Source organism: Tamandua tetradactyla, chromosome 6 (assembly GCF_023851605.1).
Source record: "Tamandua tetradactyla isolate mTamTet1 chromosome 6, mTamTet1.pri, whole genome shotgun sequence".
In the NCBI taxonomy this organism is placed as follows: Eukaryota; Metazoa; Chordata; class Mammalia; order Pilosa; family Myrmecophagidae; genus Tamandua; species Tamandua tetradactyla.
Genome location: NC_135332.1, coordinates 37421163 through 37442135, shown reverse-complemented (window position 1 = coordinate 37442135; position 20973 = coordinate 37421163). Strand labels below are relative to the sequence as shown.

Sequence of the window (20973 nt, the reverse complement as noted above, 5' to 3'; positions counted from 1 at the left end):
TTCATTGCATGATTTCTCAGAGTTTTTAATATTTCCAATGTCTACTGTGTGTTTCTGAGAAAGGAATATAGAATGCAACATTTTCTAAACTTACTTGACTAGAGAACCTTTCTCAGTTGAGCAACTTATAGGACCCGTGTTCTTGGAAACACACTTAGGGTAGTGTGTAAGTACCTGAGTACATTTCAAAATTAAAAGAAAAAAAAACCCCGCCTTTTTGGCAAGTTCTATCTTATACCTTATATCTTGTATTATGTGCATATTTACTTCTCTGTTTGTGTGGGAAAGCATGTCCTTGAGGAAAGTTGAATGAAAACTATAGAAAAACTTGGGCTGTCTAGACAAACATTTCTTGTTATTGGACAGTAATGGGGAGAACATGTAAATCCTCAGAGAATATACCCCAAATCCCTCATTTTCAATGAGTAGTTTTAACTTAACCCATCCAGTAAATATCAAATACAAAGTGGCTTCTGAATTGCAAAGAATCGTCTGGCTTGATCCAATTACTTTATTAGCTTTGCCTACCATATAGACCTAACAGGCAGGGGAATGGCTGGGTAAACTACAAGAGAAAGGAGCATGGTTAACACCAGGTCTGGTTAAATAAGTCCCGAATAACTGAGTGTACTTGAGTCTGTGTGGAATGATGGAGGGCCTGGTCTGGGGAAAGTCTTTCTAGAGGTCTGGTAATGAAAATCCCAGTTAGGTTTCCTTCTCAAGCATCAACACACATATTTACATCTCCTAGTGAACCATTCATTAGAAGAACTTTGTTTTCTTGCAAACACTTGTCCGCTTTCCTAGCCAATCCTTCTGAAGGGCTCTGTTGCCATAGTTATATAGGAATTGGGAACAACTTCTTGCTAATGCTAAGTATGATATTCTTACACCTCACTAAAACTCAGCATCTCTTAGTTTCAACTGTGGATTTCTCACCCAGCTGGCTTAACAGTGCCCTGAAGCTAAAGAGTGCATTGCAGTTGGGGATCTGATGGATGAAGGAGCATGAAAAATGAAAACTTTATGGAGGCTTTAATTCTCCAAATAAAACTAAGTGCCTCTTCCACGAATCATTACACCGATCGAAGAGCTGACCCAGACCCATCTGAAAATCTCAAGTAGAAGAGAAGCTTTTCAAAAAGTTTTTCAGAGATATATCTAGGTATAGTTGTTGAGGTCTAGAGAAGCTAAGCTCTGCTTTCCCCTAAGCAATACTGCAGGGGAAGATTAAAATTCAGGGTGAGATTAAAATTCAGAGCCCTGCTTCTGATATAAGGGTGGGAGACAAAAATGAAGTGTGGCAGGAAGGGAGCCAAAAACCCCTGGTTGGAGTTCTGATTCTGTATTTTCCTGGCATTGTGATATTGGGTAAATCATTTTACTCTGGTAATTGCCAAAATGAGGAAGAAAAGGAGATATTGGCTCTGAAAATGCACTAGAAACTATATTGTAAATATATATGAGGGTTTATTACTATTGTTGTTGTGACTGGTTAAGCTCCCCCAAGGAGGCTTGGAGAATTTTCCTTGGAGGTGAAAAATTTGAAGGAGAATATGCCAAAAGCCCAGCACCACTGAGGAGCTTTGTGAAGGAACAATTCAAAAAGAAGGGAGCTAATGGCAGCTGCTGTTCTTCTTGTGCTTGTATTCTAACTGTTCGTATGCAGAGAGGATGTAAGAGAAAGAGAGGAGGGAGGGAAGTCTCTTCTTAAGGGTTAAAGCAAGATAGCATTGTAAAGTGATTCCAGATGTACAAATATTAATATCTCTCTCTCTCCCTGATGAATGAGAAGGTATGACCCAGTTAGGAAACTGCTAAAATTACCGGCGCCACTAAGACCTCAGCCGATGGCCCAGCACAGATTTTTATCCTTACCCCGGCAACTGCAGTGCTGATGAAGGGCTCGGACCTGCTGCAGCAGACCTTCCAAAACTTCACTCTGTCCCTTGTGCCTGGGCTCTCTGTCGTCATAGTCTTTCCAGTCTATTGAACAAAAGAAACAAACAGTGAAATTTTAAGGCAGGGGAGGCCTGTTCTCTGGCTTGCCTGAGATGAGAGTTTTGCTCATACTACCCACAGCCTCTGGATGAGCCCTTGGCACATGCAGAGCTCTCAGGCAATGCCAGCTGTTTGGAAGCTGCTATTGTTCAGGGCCTTGTGCAAAACAGTAATTGTGGTTGGTTTCTTGTGTTGGGCAGTTCCAGGGCAAGAGAAAATGGTCACTGGAAGCCAAAAGACACTAGGAAATTTGGGAGTTCAAATCTCTTCTCCCCCAACCTCCTAGTGCCCTGCGCTCCTTTTAAGCATCCCATGTCCTAAGCAGCTCCTGGGCCACCTCCCCACTCAGCACCCCAAGTCTCAACTGGATTTCCACAGTAGGAAAGAAAGGGTTGGGAATGTACGGACTAGATGAAATCCACAGTCCCAATGCTTTTACTGTAGGTTTCACACTTTTGGCCAAATTGACATTTCTTTCCAAGGAAAGAGCCTCTGTCAGATGCCAAGAAATGGAAATCTACATTTTACTCTAATGAATGTCTGCTTTGGTTAGCTGGCACAGTAACCCCTGCACATACTCTGAGCCACCAACCACCCTGTCTGCTCAGTCTCTAAATATACAGTATTAGCTTACATGGCAAATTTAAATTGCAGTACCCACTGAGATTTCTCTCCCCCTTCTATTTTCATTCCATTTGGCTATAATGATATCAAGAGTAATAACCAGTATGAGACTAATGTCAAGACTGTAATTCTACTGTCTCCAGTTCTTGATTTTATTTTCAGCAGGTTAGTCATTTCATCATCCATCTCTTCTTCCCCCTATTCGTTATCTCTCATCTATACTTGCTCAACCTTTTAAAAGCCACAACCTAAAGTGGTTCTTGGTTGAAATTCCTTCCCTGAAATTGCTAATCATTCTTCCTCAGAAAAGCCAGTTAGGAACTAACTAACCAAGTTATCAATTAACGATCCAGTTATGAACTAACTAACCAATAGAGTGCCTTGGTTAAATTCTAGTTGAATAAGTTTCAGATCTGTCCCTGCCTCACATTATTTTAAAATATGGGACCCCATATTTAAAATTCAGAGACTTAAGCAGATGCTGTGCAGTTGCAGTTAGGTGAAAGTACTCTGCATCGGTCCATCTGTGACCTAGCAGTGTGACACAGCTAGGAGGTACAGGCTCTGGATTCAGACAAGCTTGGATGTGAATCCTGGCTGTGTGAATTCACAGCTCAGTGTTTCTAGGAAAGTTACTTGTGGTGACAGAGCCTCTGCCCCTTAATTTAAAAGAGGAGGACAGTTTCCCTGCAGGATGTTTGTGAGGATTCAGTGAGAAGATGTGTATTGGCAACTGTAACCATGTCCATTACATTGCAGACGTTCTGCAAACAGTAACTTAAAAAGAAGGGAATTCATTGATGGAGAGCTAATTCCCTGAGTAATGAGTTTGGAAACACCATGTTTCATATTATGGGATGATAGCCTATGAAGAAGGAGGCCTTGCAGAATGTCCAACCCTTCTTTCTCCTGCCCTGCCCCATGTGCCCTTCTCTATTGTAACCTCTCAGAAGACTGAGACCCAGAGATTCCAGCCTTTTGATACTCAGCCTGTTGGTGTCATCCAGGACTATAATGTAGTTTTGTGACGCTCCATAGAATAGTCACTTCATTATACCACAGATGTATATTTTTAAATTTCTTTTGGGGACAAGGGACAGAAGTTTGCCTGGAGTGGCTTACTGTGGTCATCTGTAGACAGACATTGGCATAGGTGCCTTTTGTAGACTCTCTTGTGGGCAGGAACTGAGACTTAATTGCTCTTTGCCTCAGGTTTCTTCTTTGTGAAGTTAGTTTTTGAATCTCTCTTTAGGTTATTTGAGTTTAAAATGAAGTAAGTAAAGTAGTGCTTTACTCTTGTAGGCACATGGGAGATACCCATTAAAGGCTGGTGAGGCATTGTGAATAGAAGCATGATGGTATTCAGGTGGGACAAGATAGGGAAATTTTGAAATGCTAAGGAGACAAACTACTGGTGACCTGGCATCCAGGTTCCCAAAGTTGCCATCATGGATTCCCAAAGGCCATTAAAAGTTTGTTCCCTTAGTTGGGTGAATGACATGCTCAAGATAAGATAAGCAACGTTGTTTGCTTAGTGAGACTCCGGGGTGGCTGAATTATGACGGGGCCAAGAACATGTCCATACATTCTATTGAGCATTGACACTGCCATTAACGCAAGCAGGAGCTGAGATGGATCTGGCTCTTTCAGCTGAGCCCTGTGACATCAAAGGTGAGCCCGATCTGAGGACTTTAAGATACATTTGAAAATTGCTATTGCTAAATTACAGCCCAAGTGGGCATAGACAAGATGCCAAGATTTTTATAAAGAATGAATTTTTCTCATAGTTGTTTTGAAGGTTCTGACAACTACATAAAATAGGGTACTTTAGGGATGAGGGAGAAAATTGAAAATAGATTAAGAAATCAGAAACCTGACAAGAATAAACATAGTGTGGTAGGAAAAGAGTAGATTGTGCCACATAATACAGTTAACTGTTCGGGTAATGAGACACTTCAACTGCAATACGATGCAGAGCTTACATTCACTGGCGATTGAATCAGAGCTTTCCTGATCGTAACTCAGACAAGCCTGTCTGGGTCCTTTTCTCTTATTATGTACCATACTACATAACATGAGTCTATAAAAACACATTTAGGCCTTTTGTAAAAATATTTAGAAAACAAGTTTTATAGCTTATTGGAACATATTACTGAATTTCCAATTACTGTGTCCTGTTAGAATACATTGTCCTCCAGTAAGTATCTGAATACCCACATATGTTACATCACAGTGTTGTACTCTGTTTATAAATAGAACTGAAGTGTTTTTATATTGTTCTTTCCAAGCGATATGGCATGTCTGTAGCATCTATAACCACATTTTAGGCTTTCAGCTATTTGCCGGTTTACCCCTACTAACCAAACATGCTGTTTTAGAAAGCATTTGGAATGCTATGTTAATTACCAATTAATCAGTGACTCCTCCCAGGCTTTGTCTTGTCATTCTGCAGAGACCTCTTCAAATGGCTGTCTGAAGAGAATTTGCATTTATAGAACCTGAACATCTGACGCTTCATAAGTAAATGTGTCCATATAAAGAACAGGATTTGCATTTGGAGTGGGTTTCTCCCTACTCCACTTTCCACTCAGGTCAACTGAGATTAGCATTTTAAAAAAATGTTTGGTCCTTTCTGTCCTGCCATCCCCAGTGAAACATATGTTTTTTTTTTTTTCCTGGAATGAGATTGGTTCCCTTAACATACTAATCTTGTAATATTCATAGTTTGTGTTTCTGGTAAATCTTCAAAGCGAAAAACCTCCAAATGTGAATGCAATCGTTAAAACATCAAATGTTGAGGGAGGCAGAGGCTTCAGAGATCCCTAACGCTGGTGGTCCCAGGTGGCGCTATATGACCCCCAGTTAACTGAATCCACCAAAGACAGTGGCCAGGCGTGGTTGGCTGGCTCTGAGTTTCCTATCTGTCTGATAACAGGCACTTGATTACCACAGGTTAGAAAACATGACAGGGGACAAACCAATTCTGGCTCAAATCCTGGCTCAGCCATGTACCAGACCTTGGGCAAAGCAACATTCTCTCTGAATTCCACTTTCCTTATTAATAGAGAAGGAGGATAGAATAGTCATTGGAAACACAGGCCATGGAGTTTGGACCTGACTCCAGTGCTTCCATTAAGTGTGAGATTTTGGTTCTGTATGTATGTGTCTCTGTGTTCACAGTTAACCTCATCAGTAAAATGGGTCTAATAATAAAAACTTCCTCATCAGTTTGTTAGGAAGATTAAATGAGTTATCCATGTAAGTACTCGGACATACAAGTGAGTCTTATAAACATTAGCTTTGGTGTTGATAGTAATGTAGATGGTGATGATGATGCTTATAAGACAGGAACAATGTTGAAGGATTATTTTGTGGATTATGTGAGAAACTGGATGTAAAATTCCATAATAGTCTGATCCATGGTTGATCCTGGGTAAAGGGATGTTATAAAAGTTGAAAAATATAAAAACAAAACAAAACAAAAAAAAGTTGAAAATAAATAATATATAAAAAAGAACACTAAAAGCACCCACAATCCTACAACCCAAATAGCCAGTATTAAATTTTGTTAGTTATATGCAGAAATACCTAACCATAGCATAGGTATTGTTTAGATTTTATATGGAAAAACCATTTTACATTTTAATTTTACACAACACTTATTTGTGGGAATTTCTTTCATACAACTTTTTTTTAAATGCCATTTTTAGCGGCTGCATTTTGTTCTGTGATATGGATATAGATATGTCATACTATATTTAACCATTACATTAATATTGGATATTTACACTTCCTACTACACGTAGTTCGCTATTATCAATATACTGCTGCAGTGCACATTTGTACAAAATCATTTGAGTGCATAGGTTAGGTTCCTAGATGTGGAATTATGGGGTAAAAGGGTATGGGCTTTCTTAAGAAGGATGATGTATGATGACACGTTTCTTTCCACAGAGAATGTAGCAGTTTGTACTTTCACAGGAAGCATACTGATACCATTTTTAGCTATCATATTAGTGAAGATTTAAAAAATGAAAATATAATTCAGAGCAATAGTCTTGTTATGTAGAAAAATCTATCATAGGGTATGTTTGGAGATGTTTGTCCTCGTTAATTAAATTTTCTGTTTAATAGAGAGTTACTAAACATACCAGGCATAAATTATTAATCTTCAAATAATTAGAAGAGGATTTGCTAGGTTTCTCGGCCGCTACAACAAATGCTAGAGATTATGTTTGTAGGAGATTGAACCTGTTAGCAAGGAAGCTTTTCTTCTGACAGAATGGACCATATGTCCTCAGGGCCAGCCCCTCTACCTACAGTAGCACAGTGCTCTCTCACTCCATCATATGGCAACCCTATGAAGGGGTATCATCAGACTCATCCTACAGAGGTCAAATTGAGACTCAAAGGCTTTAAGTAACTTGAAGATCACACAGCCCATAAAATGTGTAAAGGGTTTCAAATTTGGTCTTGTAGGTTCCAAATTCCTTCTCCTTTCATTCCACTGAGCTGCTTCCTAGCAGAACACTTCTGTTGAGGAATCATTCATTGTTCAGCCCAGGGTGCTATCCTGAGGAGGTCCCAAGCAGTGAGAGGAAGGAATGGCAGTGGCACCGGAGGATGGAGTGGGAGTTGGAGCCTGTTTCCAGGCTGAAGAGGGTTCATAACCACCACCTACTGGAAGGAGAGGCACAGGCCGGTGTTGTGGTCTGAGCAGGCCCCCATCCTTTCATGTTATAAGCTGAGACTTGAATAAAATACTTTTGGCCCTGCAAAATATTGAAATAGAGAGAAAGTTCCATCAGATATATTATTTAATCAGTTTTACCCTAGAAACAGATTCCTGCATCTGGTTAACTTGTCCATCACTGTGGACTCCACCAGCTCATACTTTAGCTTTCTGGCTTTTCTTGATTATTATATTACCATAAAAAACACATTTGGAGTACCTTCTGAGTTTATGTGTACTTTCTTTTTTTTCCCCAGAATTGGAATATCATAATTATTTTTCTTGATAAAAAAATATACACCAAGTTTAAAAAATCACACAGTTCTACAGATTTGTTTATCAAAAACAGCAAACTCCATCCTCTTTTCTTTGTCCTGATTTTCCTCCTCCAGAGGCAACCACCATTACCTCTTTTAGCTGGGCAACTTGTTCTATTAAATCAATAGGTTATAATGAACATTTTTCCAGATTAATACCAGAAAAATATTAATTAATTAATAATTAATTAAAGATGTTTCATTCTTTTAGTGGCTGCATAGTATTTCACTGTGGGCAAGTGCCATCTTACATGTAACCAATCCCCCATTGATGGACAGTTAGATTATTTCCATTATAATAATAATAGTGTTGCAATAAATATCCTTCATTCAGTTGTTCAAACTTTTTTTTTTTATTAACTCTTAGATGTTACTTCAACATTAAAACAATGGCTTATACTCTTTGATGTCTTTTTTATGGCATTAAGAATTTTGGAGTTGTTTTGTTTGCTGATAATTTTTTCAAATGTTTTGTATGGTTTTATATTTTTGTTATGTGAATTTTTTTTTTTTTTTTTGGGCAGGCACCAGGAATCGAACCTGGGTCCTTGGGCACGGCAGGCAAGCGTTCTTGCCTGTTGAGCCACCGTGTGAATATTTTGTTTTTTAATGAAGCCAGAGAAATATTTAGAAGCCTGAATTTGATCATGAATTGTTTGGAAAAACTGAATTGTAAAATGGTGTTTGAAGTTAGAAAATAAATAGTACATCTTTGTAGAGCCTTTGCTAGGGATTGAATAATATTGGCCTAGCCATATTATGAAGTTAATTTTTTAAGTTAAAAATGGATTTCTAATGTGCCACAAAGTTATGGGGGTTCTGTAAAAGTGTAAATCTACTCCCAGGCTTTTATATGATTAGGATAGTGTCTGCATTGCCCTCTTTGGACAGCCAAGTGGAAAACCTTAATCCCTATAAAAATTAGTTCAGATATTAGAGAAATTCTCTATGGAGAGTTTTCCATTTTTATCCCCATATCACTTTTTCTTTTAAGCAGTGAAAATTCTCTAGGGTTCCCTTCTAGCCCTCTTCCATCACGTGAGCTATTGGGTTGGGGATCAATCTTCTGCTGATACCATCTCTGGGGTCCACCCACTGGGGGGGTTGTTTGCTCTCTCAATCCGCAGTTTCAGCGCCTGGTATGGATGTCTGATGAGGGCTAACAGGCAGGATTCTGTGGCGGTGATCTAACCACCAAGAATTCTATTAGAATAAACTGACCCAAACTTGAAGAGGTGCAACCTAACAGCTTTTTAATACTGGGTTTCAGGATTATATTTTAAAAATAAGTGTCTTAATTAATTCATATTTTAGAAACAACAACGAATGATCCTCCTCCCACCTCTACTGTGTGAGGGTCTTATATTGATGTTATTATATGTCTATAGTAATTATTTGAAATGGACCAAAAATACAGACATGATTTAGGTTCACTTTAAAAAGATTTTGATGATCCAGTCATACTGCTTTTTAATTATTAAGGAAATCTAGGGTCTGCTCCAGTTTGAACTTTTTCACTAGGTGTATTTATTTTTAACAATTTTGATATAGCTCATAGTTCCATAAATAATTAGAATTTTAGTTTAGATTGGTAAACAAATGAGCACAGTTTGCTTCAGTTTTACATTCACAGTTTAAATTGTTCAGGTTACTAAGAAATACAGCTCTACCATATATAGTTTCTTCCATATGAAAGCAGATTTGCACAGTTTTTTTTTTTTTTTAAGCAAGGGGAAAGGATTTCTCTCAGGAAATTGTGTGACTCCAATTGATGACTGATCTCAACCGAGGTACTGGGGGTGAGGGTTAGATGAGGCTGTTATTTTTACCATCAGATGGGGGTGGAGTCAAAATTGGATCTCTCAGAGCCTTTGATCCCCCCACAAGATTAAACCATGATCCAGAAAGCTGCAGCTTTCAAGGCTTGCATGAGGCCAGTCTTTTTCTGATCTCCTTAGAACATGACAGTTTACAAAGTGATTCATGCTGTGTGCTTACTCCTTTGTGAAATTAAGATTATGGATACCAGACGTATCATGCTTAATGACTGGCAGTTGTTTCCAGAGGATGGGGTGTTGGCTGTTGCTTCCAGAATAGGCATTCACAACCAAAATCCCAACACAAATGTCAGGGATGGGAAAATGGGAAAAATAAGGGGAGGATTTGGCATTTACCCTTGTAAGTCCTGTGATTGTGCATCTCAGAGTCTGCAGGTTATCCATGATTATTTCTCCAGCCAAAGGAGAAAAGTCTTTAGACATGCTCCATTCCACTGGAAACAGATGGTTTGTGGAGGGTATGGAGAGAGAGAAGGGAAGAGAAGAGAAGAGAGAAGAGAGAGAAAGAAAGGAGAGAGGAGGAGGAGTAGAAGGAGGAGGAGGGACAGAAGGAAGGAGAAGGAGAAGGGAGGACATCAAATTTAGTTATATATCAAGAAACAGCTTAGAAACTCTGGCATATAATCCCTCTCAAAAACAGTAAGCTTACCCCCAATTCCCAATATTGACATATCTAACAATCATCCTTGGGATGGTCAGTTTCCAAATTCACAATTATTTTTAAAATAAGAAGGGGATAAAAAGCAGTAATTCAAAAGTGATTAATATACCCTATGATTTTTTAAACCTCAATAAATATAATGTATACTGTAATGTTCTTAATGTGAGATATAATTTATATTATCTGTATTTTCCATGAGACCATTGCTGTATGGTATGTATATGTGTATGTGTGTGTGCATGAGCATGTGTATATGTGTATATGTATATTCTTTGTATATTAATATGTATAGAGACACATACCCAGGTGCATTATATATAAAAGTTCATTGCATGTAGAAGATAAATTATTTACTGCATGTTAGAAGTAATTGGTACATTAGGATATTACCTTCTAGTCACTCCCTGAGTCTGGTTTCTGTCTCACCATTCCACTGGAAAATGCTCATTCAAGGTCCCAACAATTCTTATGCCAATCAAGATGCCTACTTTTATTTTCTTCTGAATATTTTGCATCTTGTCCTTCTGAAAACGTTCTCTTCCTCTGGCATCTCATACACTTGCTTTCCTACTTTTCCCTGATCCTTTCTTCCAAACTTTCTCACTGGCTCCTCTTCAGCCCTAGCCTGGGGTTTGTGGCGGTTCAATTCTTCTCTCCCCCCTGGCATCCCCAGTGTGAGTGTTCATTCATAGTTAAGTTAAGTCATCTAACTCCAACAGCCCATTTTACCCTGAGACCATGTTCTTTTTATAAAATTTTCCATTGGTTGAAAAAACCATGTGTAGGAAAGATAAATTGTGCATCATCAGTTCTTAAACCTCACCATGACAAGCTATGGTCCTTCAGGCTTGAACTATACTTTCTGTGGCACTTTAACACTTCAGAACAAAACCATCCCCTAAATCCTACTGCTGCCCACGGGAAATACACCATTCCCTTGCTATAAAGTTGCTGCCCCTGCATCATCTTCCCTTCATTTTGCTCCTGGGAATCTAGCTTGTTCTCCTCACTCCCTTGAATTCATTCTCCCCAAATTCCTAGTTCTCTGATTAGCAGCAATAGACCCTTCTTGGAAAATCCTGTGGCTTTTAGCATCCCCCACTTTTTGAAACTTTTTTCCCTCTTGGTTTCAGTTGCATCCTGACTTCTCCTACCTCTTTGAGTAAGAAAACTTGCCACTATGCAAGCGTTTCCTGGCTCTTCCTTTCTTTCTCCCTTTGGTGTGATATTCCTTGGAGGTCTGGGTTTTGGCTCTCATTTCACTCTACATTTTACCCTTACCGACTTTCATGTCTCCAACTATGACTCTCAAAACTGTAATTTTAGGTCTAACCTCCCACTTACATTCTGAATTCCTCCTGTACATCTCCACTTGAGTGTCCCCAGTACTTCTCCTTGCCCAAATAAACCTCTCTTCATTTTCTCAATTTCAGCTTATGGCAATGCCATATATCCAACCACCCAACCAAAAATCTCAGAAGAATCCTTGCTTCCTGTTTTCCCCCAATTCCTCACAATCAGTTGATCACTAATCTACCTTTAAAATGTCTTCCCTAAATTCCTTTCTCCTGCTCAAACTGCAGTTACCCTAGTGCAGGCCTTTATAATATGAGCGCCAAATCTGCAATAGTCTTTTTTTTTTTTTTAAAAAAACATTTTTATTGAGAAATATCTACACATGTACAGTCAACCATATTATACAATCAGTGGCTCACAATATCATCACGTAGTTGTGTAGTCTTTACCATGATCATTTTTAGAACATTTGCATCACTCTAGAAAAAAATAAAAACAGAAAAAGAACTCATACATCCTGTACCCCTTACCCCTACCTCTCAATGACCCATAGTATTTCAATCTACCCATTTTTACCCTTTATCTCCCACTATTATTTTTTGTTTTTTATCCATATATATGGATAAAAATACCCAGTATTCTGATTTACCTTAGTCCTATCCAGACCAGCTTTATTCATATCTCTAGATGAAATCTGATTCCTTTTTCAGCTTTTTTAATGGTTCTTGAATGAGGTAAGGCTGACTTTCCTAGCTTTAGTGCTCTAACTCTGAGTCTTGGGTGTCACATAAATACCCATATATATATATATATATATATATATATATATATACACTACTCATCTATCCACACCCTAGATAAAACGAGCATCAGATACAAGGTTTTCACAATCTCACAGTTACATTATAAAAGTGATATAGTCATACAGTCTTCTTCAAGAATCAAGACTACTGGAACACAGTTGTTCAACAGTTTCAGATACTTCCCTCTAGCCACTCCAATACACCATAAACTAAAAAGGGATATCTATGTAATGCTTAAGAATAACCTCTAGGATAACCTCCCAATTCTGTTTGATATCTCTCAGCCACTGAGACTTTATTTTGTCTCATTTCTCTCTTCCCTCTTTTGGTCAAGAAAGCTTTCTCATTCCTATGATGCTGGGTCCTGGCTTATCCCTGGAATTCAGGTCCCACATTGCCAGGGAGATTCACACCCCTGGGAGTCATGTCCCACATAATGGGGAGGACCGTTAGTTCACCTGCCAAGTTGGCTTAGAGAGAGAGAGGCCACATCTGAACAACAAAAGAGGTTCTCTGGGGGTGACTCTTAGGTATAATTATCAGTAGGCTTAGCTTCTCCTTTGCAGGAATAAGCCTAATGGGGGTGAGCCTCAAGACTGGGGTCTCAGTCTATTGAATTGGTTGTCCCCACTGCTTGTGAGAATATCAGGAATTCCCCAGATAGGGAAGTATAATATTTCTTCCTTTCTCCCCAGTCCCACAAGGGGACTTTGCAAGTACGTTTTTATTCGTTGCCCAAATTACTCTAAGATATACATTGTTGCCCAAATTACTCTAAGATATATTGGGGTATCACACTCCCCTGTACAAAACAACTTAGACCCTATTAAGATTCCATGTCATTATGATGTTCAAGTAAACTGACCATATAAGTTAAATTAGATAATGTGCTACCCAAAATATAAATTTTGTACCAAATAAATATCTCTTCCTTTAGTCTCACACAGAGGTTGAAGTTTGAACACATGGGCCATATCCTTTACCCAGTATTCTGATTTACCTTAGTCCTGTCCAGATCGGCTTTAGTCATATCTCTAGATGAAATCTGATTGCTTTTCCAGTTTTTTTAATGGTTGCTGAATGAGGTAATGCTGACTTTCCTAGCTTTAGTGCTCTAACTCTGAGTCTTGGGTATCACATAAATACCTGAAATTTCAGGGAACAACCAGGTTACACACAAATAGCTTAGTATCTTGGAGTTTAGAAATATCAGTTACAGCTCCTAAATATATGTGACTTCTTGAATACAGTATTTCAATCTACCTGTTTTTTACCCTTTATCTCCCACTATTATTTATTTATTTTTTATCCATATATATATATGGGTATATATATATTATAAGAGTTTATAATCTAGGAACCTTTACAATAGGTCCCAATCTGATAATTTAGGCTCTTGATTTCAATTTTCTAAGTTTTTATATTTAATCCATATGAGTAAGGCATGATAATATTTGTGTTTTTGTTTCTGACATGTTATGTAACGTACTGTCCTTAAGGTTCATTCACCTAGTTGCATGCATCACAATTTCATTCCTTCTTGCAGCCCCCTGTAGTCCATTGTATGTAAACACAGTTTTCCCTTCCATTCCTTAGTTATTGTACCCTTAGGGCACCTCCATCCATTGCAAATCCAGTGTACAAATGTCCATTGTGTCCCCACTTTCAGTTCCTCCAGGTATATACCTAGCAAAAGGGTTGCAGGATCATATGGCAACCCCACAGCCTCCTGTGGAACCACCACACTGCTCTCCAGAGGGGCTGCACCCTCTCCAGAGGGGCTTCCCTACAAACAGTGAATAGGTACATCTCTTTGCTTTTTTCCTAGAACTTGTTCGTCTCTGTTCATTTTTAAACAATTTTACTCATATATCATACAGTCCAACCTACTTAAATAGATGGGTACCACCATCATTTATATGAAGACATTTCCTTTTCTTCCACATAGAATCCACATCCCTCCCCCCATGCCCCCCACTTGATGACATTTAGTTTTGGCATGATGCCTTGTTACATTCAATGGAAACATATTACAATACTACTGTTGACTATAGACCCCAGCTTGCTTTCATTGCGGTAGTCTTCTAATTGATTTTGTTTCCATGACTCTTCATCCGTATATATAATCCTCTTAATATAGTCAAAAATATAGTTTAAAACACAGATCTAATCATTGCATTCCTTCATTTAAAATCTTTGCTTGGTGTCCAGTTGCTTTCAAAACAAAATGAACTGTTAACAAGGTATTCAAGGACCTTCATCATCTGGTCTCAACCTTACACTATTAACCTGCCTCTCCTGTTACTTCCCAAAGAAAAGTCCCTGTTACCTGATTATTTTGTGTACTTTTATGCCTCTGTGCCTTTTGCTCATCTTCCAATCTTTGCTTGGTGAAGCACTATTCATCCTTTAAGAGCTAGCAAAATCAACTCTAAATTCCTCAGGAATAATTATTCAATATTCTTGTCTCTATGCTCCCGAAGTCCTTTATTCATACAGTAAGTCCGTGATTTGTTACACTATATTGTATTATGCTTTATTGTATGTGTCTCTTCTCTTAGATTATGAGAAACTTCATTTTCATCTTCTGTAGTACCTGCGTCTGTGCATGATGCAAAGAAGGTGTTTACTAAACATTTTACAGGTAAAATACATACGTATACATATTACATGTGTCTGTTTACCAGAATACATTTATTTTTCCATGGAGATACTCTTTTTTCCCATGTAAATCTTCATTTCTAGTTGCTTGCCCTTTAAAACTCAGAGTATTTGGAAAATTTAACTGGAATCAAATTATTAAGATTATCTATTAATTCTCAAATCAGGTCTCATCTCTTTACAAATATATAGTCTAGAACATGCATAATGTTTTTCAGAATGTTTAATTCTGCTGATGAACTTCTAGCTCTTTAAGAAGCCAAGTCTCTGAAAGTTAAATTGGGGAAATTTTTTAATCAGTGAATAATGCTGTACTTAATTCTAGATAAAGAAAAACAAAAGAAAGATTGAGGGAGTTATTACAAACAAAATGTTAAAAATCTGTGACTAAGTGTGAGAAAGAGCAAAAAATATTGGAACATTCTGGAAATAAATATATCCTTGATTTGCATAGAGACATGCATGGTTGATGGCTGTGGTGGAGTTTCAGGCTGAAGGTTGGGAATCAAGGGCTTCGGACACCAGGCCAAGGATTCAGGGTGATTTTCCAATAGAAGAGCTGGGGGTTGGTCAGAACAACAGTAGATTATTTGCAAGAGATTAATTAAAAGTTGCTCACAGATGCAATCTTTAAAATTTCTCAAGAAACCACAGTTTATTTTTTGCATAAATCAGTTCGTGGTCTATTGAGATGTATTTTATAAAGCATGTTTCAGGTAGGATTCTTTAATCCAGGGCCTGGATTCTTTAAAACAAAGCAACGCAAAAAACATATAGAAGTAGGGTTGTAAGGAGGTGTGGGCCTGTTCTGTGGTTAATAGATAGTTTTAAGCAGTTAAGTCTAATTTGATTTTATAACACATCTGAGTTTCAAAAGGAAAGGGCTAGAGAAGGAGAAGATCACACTGAGGGAAAAATTCTCATTGTTGGAATGGACAATTAATTCTGGGGCAACCGACAGTTTTTTTCCCCTCTATGCCTCCCTTGGGTTGGTGGACTCTTTCAGGCCTGAGGCCATGTAGACAAGAAAAAAGCTTCTGGTCATTTAAAGAAGGAAGAAGCCAAATAGACTGAACACTATTCACTTTGAGAACCAGCTGGAAGTTCTAAGATGGCAGGGTTTCTCTGGAAAGTTGTGTGGAGGTGGTTTAAAAACTTAATATTAAATCCAAGAGAAAATCACTTATAAGCCTGCTGTAAATGCCTGAAGGGCAGCGTATCTGAAGTTTAAAACTATATGAGTCTTGTAATTTTAGATAAAGATCAGGGCAACTGTTTCTACTTAGGTCTGGGAAATTGAAGTAGGGTTTAATCACGCAATGGCTCATAGCGGTCAAAAATTAGCAAGAAAGGTACCAGCTAAAATCTAGGTGCTAGTATTTCTTAAAATCTGGCTCTACCTCAAACTGTGATTCATTGTATTTATATCAAGTAACTATGAGTGTTTAAATGTGATGCTTTGTTATTTTAACAAAAATTTAATTTTTATCTAAGCTTGAGAAATATAGTCGTTTGGGCAGAAAAGGTCTAGCTGAACAACACCATTTACTTGATGGCAGCTATATAAGCTACAGGTCAAAAGCTTAGGAAGAAAAAAAAGCTCCTGAAGATTTGGCCTTGCCACCTGAAGTCTATAAACTGATGGGAAATGTCACAAAATCAGCGAGAAGAATAGAAACTTCATGACTAGAAGTGTTAAGGTGCACATGCAGAAAATGTAGTAAAAAATTCAGGTAAAACTGAAATCTCACGGTATAGACTGTACTTTTAATATACCCCTGCTTTAGCTATAACACTTAAGTTGCAGGTCAGCTTTTTTAAGGATGAAGTCCAACTATGGGAAAGTAAATATGCAAAGAGATAACACTGCAGCAAAGTGTAATTAATTTCTATTCAGTGTATTAAAAACAAAACAAAACAAAACGGCTCTTGTCCAGGTTCTTCCCAAAGTCTCAACTGCCTCAAAGCTCAGATTTGTTTAAGCTGGTTCACATACCAGGGGTACACTGTGAACGTCATATTCTGTTTCCTCTTGCCCAGGCACCACCCAAACCGTCCACTTTAGCCCCACCAATCAAAGGACCTTCCACCTCAGAACCATCATTCATGCTGTTTCCTCTCTTGGTGTGTCCTCCTTTTCCAAGGAAACGTCTACCCCATCATTTAAACAGGCCTAATTCAAAGTCCCTTCCTTTCTGAAGCTTTCCCTGATATTTCTCCCTCACTAAATTGCCCTTAGCAATTTTAACAAGCCCCTTCCATTGTATTTGACTGATTGTTTTGGACTTTTTTGGGGGGGTGGGGGGCGGGCATAGGCAGACTCCGGGAATTGAACCCGGGTCTCCAGCATGGAAGGTGTACTGATTTTTTGAGAGCTGTGTTTCATCTGCAGCCAAGGAGCTCCTTGAGGGCAGGGGCCATGTCTCGTTAATACTGGCATCCATAAGGCCTAGCGCAGCCCCTGACATGGAGCATGAGCCTCCATAAATGTTGGTGAATTGAATACTTGATCCTTGACTTCAGAATTCTTGGAGTCTTAGATCGATAGAAATTGGATGTTAGTCCATAGAGAATCAGAAAACCGCCAGAATGGGGAACAATATGATAAAAAATGGAATGGGAGTTGCTTATTAAGCTGCCCAGTCAGTGGTAGAGAGGGAGACCAGTTTCCAGATTCCTAGCCTCTTGTGCACTTCACTTGTCCGCACTGCCTCTCAGAAACCAAAAAAACAAAAAAGTTTATTTCCTATTCCCTATCAGCACTTCTATGGAACCAAAACAGCATTCTTACTGGCCACGCTCACCCTGGCGCCTTAGCTAATGAACGGAATTTGGCTAGACTGCCTAGCCCAGCACCAGGGCATTATGAAATCTTCCACTGATCCATCTAATTGTGTAGTTTCTAACCTTTCAGGCCAACCATAGCAGAAGAGGAAGAGAGAGGGAAAGAGAGATGTGCCGAGAAACCCAAAGAGAGATCAAATACAGTCATTTCTAGAGATGAGAAGATGTGTCTTGCTGCAGCATGAACCCGCTCAACACTTGTGGGTTTAAATTAGGAACTGACGTGAAAACTCTGGATCTGGGAATTCTGTTTAGCTCTGGCAAAATACGAGGTCAGAGCTGCTTGCATTTTTTATTTTAAATTCCCTTGGTAGTCCTAGGAGCAGGGGCATGCATTACTTTCAAACAAGAATCTTTATTGTTTGCATAGCACACAGTCTTCCAGTTAATTAGAAAAACATTTTTTCCCAAATTAAATTTCCCTAGAAAAACAATGATTTAAATTATGGGCAAAAGGCTTTTTTTTTTTTTTTTTTTTTTTTTTTGCAGTGGGGAGGGGGACACTAGGAAAGCTTTCCTGTACCCACTACTGATTAAAAGCAAAATGGAATCGAAAGGATATATTTGTTTATTTATTGTCAGATTCTGCCATCCACAAAAATATGTGCCTATCTGTGTACATTGTGCACTGGCTCAGTATTGCCTGCCATACAATAGAGGCACACGCAGATAAAGACAGAAAGGAGAAATACCAAAATTTTCAGGGTTTTAGACAGTACATAAGTACTACAAATAACCACAAAAAAATGGAATGGAAGTTGCTTATTAAGCTGCCCAGTCAGTGGTAGAGATGGAGACCAATTTCCAGATTCCTAGCCTCTTGTGCACTTCACTTGTCCACACTGCCTCTCAGAAACCAATTTTTTGGTTTTATCAATCTGCTTCTTTATTTGCTTTCTAATAATTCATCCCATATGGTTCTTATCTAAATTGAATCTTTCCCTTATCCCTTTGGTTTTCTAAATAAAAGTTGTTGTCATTTTTATTAGTAATAGTTCTCCCTTTACACATGCTTGGGGCTCATGAAATGTTTGTTGAATGAGTACCAGTTTTCTAGAGGCTAGCTTCTCCCAGCCTGGTGTCGCCAATGAACTTCACCTCTCATGTACTTCTTTGCATGCTTAGCTAGGGGTACCTAAAAAAAATTTTCTTTCAGTAATTTCTGTAATTTGGAGATGAATAAGTTTGAATAATCTGCATTAGTAGAGTTTGGAAACATGAATACTTCCCAAATCCAAATCATACTGAAATCTTTTTTTTTTACCTTAGGAAGACATTTAGGATGTCTTACCTTAGGAAGTTTACCTACTGAATTCCTAGAATGTCAAACTGGTAAGTAGGAAAATCTCAGGTTTATCACAAAGTACAGAGTGCAAAATCTACTCATCATATCACATCTAAGGCTGGGTGGTGAGAGAGGGTGGCTTTTACAGGTAGCACAAATAGGGCAGTGAAGTGAGTCAGAATTTGCCCCAGATATGTCTTTAGATGGAATAAATACATTATTGTAGTGGAGCTGGCTCATGTGACTCATGAGTGCTGACTTAAAATTTCAGGAATTTTGTAAGCTGTAGGTTAAACACAGCTACTGTTGAAAATTGAATTGTGTAAACTTAAAATCAAATAAAATATATTAAAAACAAAGATAGTAAATATTCAAAACTCATCACTCCCTAACTATTTTATACTATTCTCTAGGCTCTTGGGGCTATTGATGCCTATTATATCTGTTGGATGTAAATACTTTCCTATGGTATAGTACTCTGCATCTATTCCGAACTCTGCATTCAGTGACATCAATTTGGTAGCTTGAAATTGGCCATAGTGGAAGTACTTACACCCTAGAAATTGACAAATGCTATTGGATCAGAGCTTGATTTATTATTTTTGTAAATGCTTCAGACTAAGGGACAAACCACAGTTTCATGGGTTAAATACAGACCATGGCCTGTTTTTGTATGGCTCAGGAACTAAGGGTGGTTTTTACATTTTTAAAGGGTTGGAAACAACAACAACAACAAAGAAGAATATGTGACAGAGTCCATGTGTGGCCCATGAAGCCTAATATGTTTACTAATGTATTTACTCCTTTATAGGAGAAATTTGCTGATCCCTGGTCTAGACTTAAAGAAATTGATGGAAAAAATGTTAACAATGCAGATTAAATTTAAAAGTTTCTATAGTTGTTTAATTTTAATTAGCACAATAAATTGAGGATATATTCTTCCAGTACTGGAAAACAATTATCTGATTCAATCAAGAGGTTGCTTCCATCATTGATGAACGAGTGAAGTTTCAACATATGTCTTGTTCATTTCACTTCTGTTTTACTTTATTAAAGTAAATGAAAATGTCAACCAACATTTACCTAGGAACTACAACTTGTTCATTAATTACAGCTATAGGTTGGCTATACATTCAGGAGTTCTACAAAAATAATAAAAAGTAATAGGCTATAATGAAATTACAGTAAAGAGATTGCATATTTTATTATTATTATTTGTAAACTGTGTGCTATGCATCTTTTTTATCAGTAAGATTTATGGTAGACTTATATGCATGTATATATATGTGCCTTTTTCTCCCCTGAGAGCCTTTAAATATTTACCAGCATACCACTAAATTAATGCTAGATGATTACCCAGTAGACCTTGGGAGGGTGGATGGGTGTACACTGTCCAGGAGAGTATAGTGACAGAGGGACATAGATTTTTCAAGCGTAATTCAGATAACAACCTGTTATCAGGAGTCAAAAATGAGGCCCATAAACCCTTTAGGAGGCAGGAGCAGCATAGTGAGGAAATGCAGGGCAGAAATTCAGTTACCAAGCAGTTTCCATGTGGGAGGTCTGTGTAGGCCCTGGGAGGCAGAAGTGTTCAGGCTCCTTGAATCAGTCCTTTCTGCCCAAGCCAGTGCTGGCCCAAGAACTGGCACAGGACACAGACTGAAGGGTAGATGTCAGTGGACTTGAATGAGCAATCACAATAGCAAAGTCAGGGGCCAGTAGGTGGGAAACCTAAATATTGATTGTACATAGGACAGGACATATCGATCCGGTATTCTTAAGGGCTTGAAAGGTTTCCATACCTAAGCAGGATTATCCGGGGTTCATTATTATTATATTTTATTCTTATATATCATAATATTTTATTCTTAGTAGCGTTACACATTATTATTGTGTTTATTTTATGATTAC

General features: G+C 38.2%; 1 protein-coding gene and 1 long non-coding RNA gene across 8 annotated transcripts in view; one reads left to right on the top strand and one right to left on the bottom strand.

The window, feature by feature from the left end:
• Positions 1–20973, bottom strand: part of ANKFN1 (ankyrin repeat and fibronectin type III domain containing 1) — a 436237-nt gene that overhangs the window by 60281 nt on the left and 354983 nt on the right. For all 5 annotated transcript variants that reach the window (XM_077164850.1, XM_077164848.1, XM_077164851.1 and 2 more), the window contains 3 exons: positions 9849–9946; positions 7307–7397; positions 1879–1986 (listed from right to left, as the gene is read on the bottom strand). In XM_077164850.1, the coding sequence (XP_077020965.1) occupies positions 1879–1986; positions 7307–7397; positions 9849–9946 (297 nt within the window). The remainder of the gene's footprint in view (positions 1–1878; positions 1987–7306; positions 7398–9848; positions 9947–20973) is intronic.
• LOC143687670 (uncharacterized) overlaps positions 1–20973 on the top strand; it is a 177454-nt gene that overhangs the window by 59283 nt on the left and 97198 nt on the right. The window lies entirely within an intron of this gene.